The 12274-nt window shown below is 42.8% G+C and overlaps 1 protein-coding gene across 3 annotated transcripts in view; it reads left to right on the top strand.

The window, feature by feature from the left end:
* Positions 1-11640, top strand: part of LOC118386652 (ectonucleotide pyrophosphatase/phosphodiesterase family member 1-like) — a 65972-nt gene extending 54332 nt beyond the window's left edge. For all 3 annotated transcript variants that reach the window (XM_035774368.2, XM_035774367.2, XM_035774369.2), the window contains exons 23-25: positions 9477-9609; positions 9795-9939; positions 10521-11640. In XM_035774368.2, coding sequence (XP_035630261.1) covers positions 9477-9609; positions 9795-9939; positions 10521-10673 — 431 coding nt within the window. In that variant the 3' untranslated portion in view covers positions 10674-11640. The remainder of the gene's footprint in view (positions 1-9476; positions 9610-9794; positions 9940-10520) is intronic.
* The last annotated feature ends 634 nt before the right edge of the window (positions 11641-12274 follow it).

Below are 12274 nucleotides of genomic sequence, written 5' to 3'. Positions count from 1 at the left end.
ACATTTATGGAGGGAAAACCAATGGAACAGATGGTGACCTTCACGCTGTTGAAAACAGCAATAAATCCAAAACTGAGACTTGAATGCAAAATAAAGATGTTTATTAAAACATCATGGTGCCTAAAAAAAATCCTAGTGCATAATGAAAGGTGAAAACAAAACACAAACATTTCGGCTTCAGGCCATGATCAGTGAATATCGTCGGCACACGTACTTGAGGCCTCATTTATCAATATTGCATAGAAACTATTCTAAAATACTACTTATGAATAGAATTTGGAATGTTGGTACACACCGTTTTTACGCACACCATTAGGAGATTGAGAAATACCAATTGGTCTCAGTGCTCATGCAAGACCTCGGCTATTTGCATTTCAAAATGCCTCTAATTAGCCATATATGGTCAAAATCTTCCCTTGAAAGCCCCTGGGGAATATACAATGCCATACCATGAAATACAATGGCGCAACCAGAAAAATACCTTTTTAGAGACTGAAATAGAGGTGCTAGTGTCAGAGATTGAGAACAACCAAAAGTTGTTTTTTTCGCTCAGTTGTGCCTTGACCAGTAAAAATAAAAACATAGAGAGGACCGTTGAACAGGCAGTGGCTCGGTGGTTGTTGTCCTTGATGATCTTTATGGCCTTCCTGTGACATCGGGTGGTGTAGGTGTCCTGGAGGGCAGGTAGTTTGCCCCCGGTGATGCGTTGTGCAGACATCACTACCCTCTGGAGAGCCTTACGGTTGTGGGCGGAGCAGTTGCTGTACCAGGCGGTGATACAGCCTGACAGGATGCTCTCGATTGTGCATCTGTAGAAGTTTCAGTGCTTTTGGCGACAAGCCAAATTTCTTCAGCCTCCTGAGTTGAAGAGGCGCTGCTGTGCCTTCTTCACGATGCTGTCTGGGTGGGTGGACCAATTCATTTTCTCTGTGATGTCTACGCCGAGGAACTTAAAACTTACTACCCTCTCCACTACTGTCCCATCGATCAAATCAAATTTTATTTGTCACATACACATGGTTAGCAGATGTTAATGCGAGTGTAGCGAAATGCTTGTGCTTCTAGTTCCGATATTTCAGTGATAACCAACAAGTAATCTAACTAACAATTCCAAAACTACTGTCTTATACATAGTGTAAGGGGATAAAGAATATGTACATAAGGATATACGAATGAGTGATGGTACAGGGCAGCATACAGTAGATGGTATCGAGTACAGTATATACATATTGTGACGGCCCTGAATTTTTCTGAACCGTCTCAGTGCAGCTCCTTCCAATAGGGCGCTTTCCCTTTAATTCCCAATTAAATAGCCAGCATCAGCTGCGCGAAAGGGGGGTTGTGATGGAGACGTGCATGAGGATGTGTTCAACCCTCAGTTCCGAAGCTTCTCTATTCCGTTTGTTTTGTTGCCGTTAAACGTGTGTTTTGTAGCTTAAGATAGTTTACCCAGGATCGGATCCACTCTTTGCGTCCCTGGACTACACCTCTCCGTTCTTCGTGGCCTTTCTCCGCTGGAGATCTATTGGCGGATTGGATTGTCTGACTGACCGACTGACTACCACCTTTTTGTATACGGTATTTCATTTGTTTGGATGTGATGTATACTGTGATTTATGTAGTTAGTTGTAGTTGAGGACTTAATTAAGAGTTGATCCGCTTTAAAGTTCTGTGGTAAAGTAATTGTTATATTGATTGTATGTTTAATACTGGGTTTACGCTACACGGAATGAAGGGACAAACATTGCGTGACAAAAGTCACTTGAGTTCACTGAACTCCTTTACAGGGCTGGACTCTTTTTAGGCCCGAGGTACAGGACATTTCTGGAGGAACCAGAACTCATTGTGACATTATTATGTGTGTGTGTAATCATTGTTGTTGCTAATACAACCCACGCAACAGCATATAGTTGTTTTGAAGTTCTTTCCAATGTTTTTAAGGGTTTATGAAAAGTTTATTTCCATCCTGACTTTTACATAAGTCCTTTGTATTGGTGTAGACTTGACGGACCAGATGGGACTCATTCCCACCCAAACTAAAAGGAGAAACCAATGTTTTCTCTGGTATGCACAACCTACCTGGCACCCCTATAAATAATAACCTCAAGTCAAAACCGTTACAATATGAGATGAGTATGTAGACAAAGTAAACAAAGTGGCATAGTTAAAGTGGCTAGTGATACATGTATTACATAAGGATGCAGTCGATGATATAGAGTACCTGTTCAGTCGATGTGGATAGGGGGGTGCTTCCTCTGCTGTTTCCTGAAGTCCACAATCATCTCCTTTTGTTTTGTTGACGTTGAGTGTGAGGTTATTTTCCTGACACCACACCGAGGGCCCTCGCCTCCTCTGGAGACACCTGAAACCCCACCTCTTTAAGGAATACCTCGGATAGGATAAAGTAATCCTTCTCACCCCCCCTTAAAAGATTTAGATGCACTATTGTAAAGTGGCTGTTCCACTGGATGTCATAAGGTGAATGCACCAATTTGTAAGTCGCTCTCGATAAGAGCGTCTGCTAAATGACTTAAATGTAAATGTAAATGTCTGTAGGCCGTCTCGTCGTTGTTGGTAATCAAGCCTACCACTGTAGTGTCGTCCGCAAACTTGATGATTGAGTTGGAGGCGTGCATGGCCACGCAGTCGTGGGTGAACAGGGAGTACAGGAGAGGGCTCAGAACGTACCCTTGTGGGGCCCCAGTGTTGAGGATCAGCGGGGTGGAGATGTTGTTACCTACCCTCACCACCTGGGGGTGACCAGTCAGGAAGTCTAGTACCTAGTTGCACATATTGATTGAATATGTCCATAAACACACCAGCCAGCTGGTCTGCGCATGCTCTGAGGGCGCGGCTGGGGATGCCGTCTGGGCCTGCAGCCTTGCGAGGGTTAACACGTTTAAATGTTTTACTCACGTCGGCTGCAGTGAAGGAGAGTGCATGTTTTGGTTGCGGGCCGTGTCAGTGGCACTGTATTGTCCTCAAAGCGGGCAAAAAAGTTATTTAGTCTGCCTGGGAGCAAGACATCCTGGTCCGTAACGGGGCTGGTTTTCTTTTTGTAATCTGTGATTGACTGTAGACCCTGCCACATACCTCTTGTGTGTGAGCCGTTGAATTGCGACTCTACTTTGTCTCTATACTGACGCTTAGCTTGTTTGTTTGCCTTGCGGAGGGAATAGCTACACTGTTTGTATTCGGTCATGTTTCTGGTCACCTTGCAATGGTTTGCGCTTTCAGTTTCAAACGAATGCTTCCACGGTTTCTGGTTTGGGAATGTTTTAATCATTGCTATGGGAACGACATCTTCAATGCACGTTCTAATGAACTCGCTCACCGAATCAGCGTATTCATCAATGTTGTTGTTGGACGCAGTGCGGAACATATCCCAGTCCACTTGATGGAAGCAGTCTTGGAGCGTGGAATCAGATTGGTTGGACCAGCGTTGAACAGACCTGAGCACGGGAGCTTCTTGTTTTAGCTTCTGTCTGTAGGCAGGGAGCAACAAAATGGAGTCGCGGTCAGCTTTTCTGAAAGGAGGGCGGGGGAGGGCCTTATATGCGTCGCGGATGTTAGAATAGCAATGATCCAAGGTTTTACCAGCCCTGGTTGCCAATCGATATGCTGATACAATTTAGGGAGTCTTGTTTTCAGATTAGCCTTGTTAAAATCCCCAGCTACAATGAATACAGCCTCAGGATATGTGGTTTCCAGTTTGCAAAGAGTCAAATAAAGTTTGTTCAGAGCCATCGATGTGTCTGCTTGGGGGGGAATATATACGGCTGTGATTATAATCGAAGAGAATTCCCTTGGTAGATAATGCGGTCGACATTTGATTGTGAGGAATTCTAAATCCGGTGAACAGAAGGACTTGAGTTCCTGTATGTTGTTGTGACCACACCACGTCTCGTTAACCATAAGGCATACGCCCCCGCCCCTCTTCTTATCAGAAAGATGTTTGTTTCTATCGGCGCGATGCGTGAAGAAACCAGCTGGCTGAACCGATTCCGTTAGCATCTCTCAAGTGAGCCATGTTTCCATGAAGCAAAGAACGTTACGGTCTCTAATGTCCCTCTGGAATGCTACCCTTGCCCGGATTTCATCAACCTTGTTGTCAAGAGACTGGACATTGGCGAGAAGTATGCTAGGGAGTGGTGCGCGATGTGCCCGTCTCCGGAGCCTGACCAGAAGACGGCTTCGTTTCCCTCTTTTACGACGTCTTTGTTTTGGGTCGTAGGCTGGGTCCCATTCCGTTGTCCTGGGTGAAAGGCAGAACACAGGATCCGCTTCGGAAAAGTCATATTCCTGGTCGTACTGATGGTGAGTTGATGTTGCTCTTATATTCAGTAGTTCTTCCCGACTGTATGTAATGAAACCTAAGATGACCTGGGGTACCGATGTAAGAAATAACACGTTAAAAAAAACTGCATAGTTTCCTAGGAATGCGAAGTGAGGCGGCCATCTCTGTCGGCGCCGGAAGTATGTATACGCCGGAAGTCACTGCCTGGTATGGCAATTGCTCGGCCTCTGACCGCAAGGCACTGCAGAGGGTAGTGCGTATGGCCCAGTGCATCACTGAGGCTAAGCTGCCTGCCATTCAGGACCTCTACACCAGGCGGTGTCAGAGGAAGGCTCTAAAAATTGTCTAAGACCCCAGCCACCCCAGTCATAGACTGTTCTCTCTACTACCGCATGGCAAGCGGTACCGGAGTGCCAAGTCTAGGACAAAAAAGGCTTCTCAACAGTTTTTACCCCCAAGCCATAAGACTCCTGAACAGGTAATCAAATGGCTACCCGGACTATTTGCATTGTGTGCCTCCCCCCAACCCCTCTATTTTTTGTGCTGCTGCTACTCTCTGTTTATCATATATGCATAGTCACTTTAACTATACATTCATGTACATACTAGCTCAATTGGGCCGACCAACCAGAGCCCATGCACATTGGCTAACCGGGCTATCTGCATTGTGTTCCGCCAACCCCTCTTACGCTACTCTCTGTTCATCATATATGCATAGTCACTTTAACCATATCTATATAATTGCATATCACATGATCAAGCAAGAAAACACATCAGAAAATCCTGAAAAACTCCTGGCACAGGGGGGATGAACCCATTCAAACTGCAGCTACCTTATATTTGTTCTTATAGATTATATTTAGACTAGATCAGGAGGGGGATTTCCTCTACCCAGACACAGAGACAACAACTGATAGACAATAGAACTCACAGGGCTGAGCTTGCGTTTTGCATGTTTGCATCATTCTGGCCTATTTATTTTTATTTTTTATTTCACCTTTATTTAACCAGGTAGGCAAATTGAGAACAAGTTCTCATTTACAATTGCGACCTGGCCAAGATAAAGCAAAGCAGTTCGACAGATACAACGACACAGAGTTACACATGGAGTAAAACAAACATACAGTCAATAATACAGTATAAACAAGTCTATATACAATTTGAGCAAATGAGGTGAGAAGGGAGGTAAAGGCAAAAAAGGCCATGGTGGCAAAGTAAATACAATATAGCAAGTAAAACACTGGAATGGTCGTTTTGCAATGGAAGAATGTGCAAAGTAGAAATAAAAATAATGGGGTGCAAAGGTGCAAAATAAATAAATAAATAAAATACAGTTGGGAAAGAGGTAGTTGATTGGGCTAAATTATAGGTGGGCTATGTACAGGTGCAGTAATCTGTGAGCTGCTCTGACAGTTGGTGCTTAAAGCTGTTGAGGGAGATAAGTGTTTCCAGTTTCAGAGATTTTTGTAGTTCGTTCCAGTCATTGGCAGCAGAGAACTGGAAGGAGAGGCGGCCAAAGAAAGAATTGGTTTTGGGGGTGACTAGAGAGATGTACCTGCTGGAGCGTGTGCTACAGGTGGGAGATGCTATGGTGACCAGCGAGCTGAGATAAGGGGGGACTTTACCTAGCAGGGTCTTGTAGATGACATGGAGCCAGTGGGTTTGGCGACGAGTATGAAGCGAGGGCCAGCCAACGAGAGCGTACAGGTCGCAATGGTGGGTAGTATATGGGGCTTTGGTGACAAAACGGATTGCACTGTGATAGACTGCATCCAATTTGTTGAGTAGGGTATTGGAGGCTATTTTGTGAATGACATCGCCAAAGTCGAGGATTGGTAGGATGGTCAGTTTTACAAGGGTATGTTTGGCAGCATGAGTGAAGGATGCTTTGTTGCGAAATAGGAAGCCAATTCTAGATTTAACTGTTGTTTGATATGGGTCTGGAAGGAGAGTTTACAGTCTAACCAGACACCTAAGTATTTGTAGTTGTCCACGTATTCTAAGTCAGAGCCGTCCAGAGTAGTGATGTTGGACAGGCGGGTAGGTGCAGGAAGCGATCGGTTGAAGAGCACGCATTTAGTTTTATGCAACTGTAGGCCTTATAAAACATTTACACACATCTGTCGTCACAATTATGTTGATTGATTAATTTTGGCTTAAAATCGTATAGGCAGCCTAGCCAACCCAATTTGGAATATTATCAACATTTGATCACATTCACATTTTTTCCTGACACACAAATTAACTATAAATGACCAATTAGTTACCCTGACCAGACGGACTGGGCGCATAGGCTGTATGCAGCTGCTCTTATTAGTAGTCTACAGTTGATCACAAGGAAAAGTTGTCTCGTTTTCATCCCATACAGCATGTCAGATTTCTAATGTTTAGGTATAGCCTAGGCTGCTGCAACATTTGTCATGAGTTTTTTGCTTGTGTCTGTCCGGAAGGATTATGTGTCATCATCTTCAAAATAAATACCGGAGGAAAGTGCAAACGCCTACTTGAGCGCACGCGGGGAAAAAATCCTGCGTCAACCTCTCTCTTTAATCTAACTTTTTTTTAAATGGATGGAAGCTATTATTTGTAAAGAATCTTAACGTGCAATACAGGCAACTTGATGATAGGCTCTCTGTTAACCAGCTATACACTTGATACCAGTTGGTATTGATACCAGTTGGTATTGAACGCCCTCACCTTTTCATCCTTCTTCATGAAACTGAAACTGATCCCAGATAATGAAAGGAGTTCTTAACACATAGAACCCCCATGATGCTCTGTGGCACAATCCCAATACAATAGGTTAATTATTTGATCCTACATCTGATTGGATGGACATGTCAGTTCATACTGCAAAAGCTTTGATTGGTTGGAGGACATCTCCCGAAAGTGGTCATAATTACCATGCATGTCTGCCAGCCTCCTAGTTTTTGTATTGAAATCAACAGCCCGAGGAGGATGGAAGCAAGCTGTCCTCCGGCTACACTATGTTGATAGCCCAGACAGTGCTGTTGAAGTTACTGTAGACCTTCATTGCAAAACAGTGTATTTTAACCAATTATTTGGTGACCTATGAATATTGTAATGAAACCGCAAGGAGCCGGTCTCGAACCCTCGACCTTCGAGCCCGAGGTCCGGCGCGCTATCGCCTGTGCCGCAAAAGCATGCTCATGCGGCAGAGTAGATTTCCACGCTTATAAACCCAGGGTCGTTTTAATATATTTACTATAGTTTTATCTAAAAAGGATCACTTTTTTTTAATGTTTCACTATTTTTTTTTTAAATTAAATTTCATTGAGGAGGATGATCCTCCCCTTCCTCCTCTGGGGAGCCTCCACTGAACTGAATGCATTCATTTTTTGCATCATCACTGCAAGCCATCATGACTCTCAAAAGAAGTGACAGCCACTGTTTACTTCTGAAGATAACTTTAGTGCCGCCCTAAAAACCCAATTTCAAATTTGATACAAACCTTCAAATATGTATGGATTGACACATTATATAAACTCTTTATAGTGTTTTATTTACATTTTAGAGGTGATAAATTGGACAGATCGGGTGAAAAAAGCTGTTTCCCCCCACACAGTTTATCGCCCCTTTCCGTATCACGCAGTAGATTTCTCGTGACACGGAAAGTTTTGCTTGTTTTTAAAAAGACCTGAGGCTCATTGCCTCCATTCAATCATGCAGAGACGAGCAGCATGAATGTCTCGTCATAGATTTTGCTGGAAAGGGGAGAAATTGTGCTTTACAATGGTATTCATATTACAGTTGACCTGGAAGTATTACGTTTTGGGGGCACTAAAATAAGGCAAATTGTACCTTTTTTAAATCTTACCAACAAGCCGTATATTTAGGATCAGTGTTTGAGGCTTATTTCTAGCCCAATTGAGTTCTCAGATTGGTCTCTACGTAAACGCTTCCCAGTGAATTCAGATTGTAATCTGACCGTGGTCATAGTGAGCCATTGATTCAGTAGACATAGGATCTCTGTTGCATTGTGTTTAGAGGACAGTAGTGCAGTAGGGTGCTTCAACACTATTTACCAGATAGGGGTCACGATAAAAACCCAGCCCATTCCCTCAACTATCTTTCTTTAGTGTTGTATTCTTCAATTACCATGCTGTGTAGCTGGCTCGACAACAGGACGTTCTTGCTATGCTATTGTAAAGGTAAGGCAGATGGTTGTGTTCAAAATCCCACTCCTTTTTGTATCCTGTGCTTGGCATGTAATGCCGACGTGAGTGCCTGAGTTGTTGTGACGTTACATTCCTGTAACAACTTGTGGAGAATTAATCATAAACCGCCAATGTGTTGCTTAATAGAGGGAAAAGTGTGTGCTTCTGGTTGACGTGAAATTGAGATTACCACAGGCTGCGTTCTAAATGGCACTATTCTATTTTATAGTACACTACTTCCATAGGGCTCTGGTCAAAAGTAGTGCACCATGCAGGGGATCGTGTGCCATTTGGGGCGTAGGCGTAGAGTTTGAATCACATAGTGGTTAGGATTGTTTAATATGATGCCACCCTCAGGATTCCATAGTGATCAAAGTGAGAGTGTTGGAGGTTGTGTTGAGTGTTATTGATGCCCGTGGACACCGAGAAATCAAATCCATCATTAAAGGTGGTTTATGAAGTATGATATGTGATTACCTTTATTTCCCCCATAAATTGGCCTCCAAGAAGAGGCATTCTGTTGATAACTTTACAGACACTGCGCTCTGGTGGCAGATGGTGGAAGTCGACACAGATCTGGGATTGTATGCAGATGAACTTTTATTGTAAAAAGTATTTTGTCTGGAGGCAAAACTGAGCGATTTCCCCAAAATTGGCTATTGTAAAAATGAATGAAAACAAACATGTGATTTTTGGTCTTAATTTAAGATTAGGGTTAGCAGTGAGGATAGATTTTATGACTTTGTGGCTCTGGTGACCACTCTACAGAGCTGCCTCCAGAACAATGAAAATGCTAACCTGTAGTGTCTCAGAGTTGGAGTGCTGTTCCCCCTGTCCATTTCTTCACATTCATTATGATCTAAAAGGGAAAACATATTCTAGATCAGCACTCCTACTCTAAGACGTTTTGTGAATACAGGCCCTGGATACATGACTGAGTTACTTAGTCAGATATGGGTTGTAAAATCCATGCCTAAACAAACACGATAATATATTTTCAGATGTTTGGCTGTACTTCCATGATGTCCTCCTGGTGAAATATTCCCAGCAGCTGAATGGGGTCAATGTTGTCAGTGGACCTATCTTTGACCAGCACTACGATGGACACTTTGATGCTCCCAAAGTTATCACACTGTAAGTGGTCATCAACAATGAGTTTCTTTGTGGGTGTGTTTTTAAAAAAAATGTGCAGTTGTAATCTATTACATGTATTTATTTCAGATTGACATTTAACTCGTTTAGCAGGGGATACAATGCTATAACACAGTATTTACCATGGCCTATTCGCCTCTCTAATTGTATCTCTCTCTATCCTGCAGACACGAGGCTCCCATCCCCACTCACTTCTATGTGATCCTGACCAGCTGTGGGAACTCGTCCTTCTCCCCTGCTGACTGCCAGGGTCGTCTGGAGACCACATCCTTCATCCTCCCCCATAGACCTGACCACACTGAGACCTGTGCTGTGAGTCACATCGGCCGTCTGTCTAGCTGTCCTCTTATTGTTTCCTATAGGGTCACCTGGAATCCTTTTGAGAAAATCTAATGTGATTAGAACCGGGTCAAATAGAGGCTGTATGTTTAACAGTGTTGCTTCCATCTCTCTCGTCGACCCCAATCTGGGCTTGAACCAGGGACCCTCTGAACACATTGACAACTGCCTCTCATGAAGCATCGTTACCTATAGCGCTAAAAAAGCAGCGGTCGTTGCAGAGCAAGGGAAATGACTACTTCACGGTCTGAGCGAATGACTCATCGATTGAAATGCTACTAGTGCGCACCGCTAACTAGCTAGCCATTTCACAGCAGTTGCAAATTTAAAATACTTTTAAATACCACTTGATTTAGTTTGTCCTGTACAATGCAACCAATGAAATAGTCCCAGAAGTGCATATTCCGAACTTAATCATGTGCACCTCAATTATGTTAAGGTATTTGAAAGTATATGTGTATTTGACCTAGTTCGAGAGGGAATGTTTGCAAAGATGCTTATAATCTATGAATATTATTACAGTGAATAAGCCCTCCTCTCCCTGTCTACCTCAGAATGGCTCAGACTTCCAGTGGGTTCAGAAGTGGGCCGAGTTCCACGCTTCCCGGGTCCGAGACGTAGAGCTCCTTACTGGACTCAGCTTCTACCACGACAGGATATCAGTGGAGGAAACACTACAGCTCAAGACATTTTTACAGACTTTCTAAGATCCCACGAAGTCACGTCAGGAGGGTTTTGGTACTATTGGTACTATCATTTTAGTATTGGGCCTTATTACACAAGTTTGAAGGTAAAACATTTTGGGCTAAATGTGTAGGTCTGGATCCCATGAAACAAAAAGGTGTAATCCTTATATTTAAGTGCATAAAAAGGAGTAAAGAGTTCTGTTTAGGTCCTTCTGTAGCTCAGTTGGTAGAGCATGGCGCTTGTAACGCCAGGGTAGTGGGTTCGATCCCCGGGACCACCCATACGTAGAATGTATGCACACATGACTGTAAGTCGCTTTGGATAAAAGCGTCTGCTAAATGGCATATTTTTAAGTCAGAAACCGCCTGAAAGACATTTGGCCTTCAATCCCAAAAACTAGCAACATTAAACATACATAAAGACATTGTGTGGAAAAAGAAAGAAGCCATGTTATGAGTCATGTTATATAATAGACCTTTGTCAGTTTAGACTTTACCAGAACACTGTACCAAAAAGTAATGTACTGCTCTGCTGAATCCCAAACACCACTTGTTCATCCCAGGGGAAAGGGAGGGGAATAGTCTTAGAAAACACTTTTTCATGCCATAGGATTTTATATGACAAAGTGATTATAATAGCTGGGACATTTTCAGGAAATCTCGGACAATCTGGAATGGAAACGTTTAGTATCGGCCATTTGCAGAAGGACTGAAACACTGCCATTATTATTTTACTCTTGAGGTGTGATTTGGGGAGTTGGCTGAAAGACATGGCATTTAAGCCAAAATGAGAATTTAGTGAAAAGAAAAAAAGTGTTTGTTCTACGAGAAGAAACAACAGAAAATGTTTATGCTCGCACTTGCCAAATGTTGTCATTTTATGTTTGACTTGATTATAGTTTTTGTTAATATTGATGTTTTTTATTGCTCTGTAACTGTAAATGTAAAGTGAAGTTTGTCGGCAACTGGGATTAAATTATTGATAGAACTAGTGTTTTCGAATGTGTTTGTATGTGCTTGTACAGTATATGCATGTGCTTTGTGTCATGACAGAAACTGAAAGTATTACCAAAATACATACACAATAAAACATCTAGATACAGTACATAAAATCCAATGTTGTTAACGAACATTCCATTCGGGGGAAACACTGTCACAGGGAAAATCTCTTACTGTTAGTTGGTCTTCTACTGACATTCAGAATTGGAAGATTTCAACCACTTTTTCAGAAGTGTGTCTACTAATTCATCCACCACAAGCAACTGACAAGTCAAGGGCACTGTGACATGGGTTAACTTAGGTTAACACCTCCCTTATTGTCCAATTAAGTGGCAACGAAGATTGAATTTCTCACACATCTGCCGGGAATGACAGTGGTACACAGTTCCCTACAAAGAAAGGGCAGGAATGACCTCGGAGACTCAGTGTCATTTTACACAGCAAGACAACAAAACATCTCACAATGGGATTCCAACAGCACTGGGTCATTTGACAAACATGTCTGCCACTGCTACACTCAAACTGGCACTCAAAGAAAATAAAAGAAAGAAGAGATTGCACACTCGTCCACTTAAAAAAACAAAAACGAATTCAGCTCTGTAAGGCTGCAGCTGTGTGACAGC

This window comes from Oncorhynchus keta, chromosome 8, assembly GCF_023373465.1.
Source record: "Oncorhynchus keta strain PuntledgeMale-10-30-2019 chromosome 8, Oket_V2, whole genome shotgun sequence".
Lineage (NCBI taxonomy): Eukaryota > Metazoa > Chordata > Actinopteri > Salmoniformes > Salmonidae > Oncorhynchus > Oncorhynchus keta.
The sequence above is the reverse complement of the archived record's forward strand: the minus strand, read 5'-3'. Positions and strand labels throughout refer to the sequence as shown.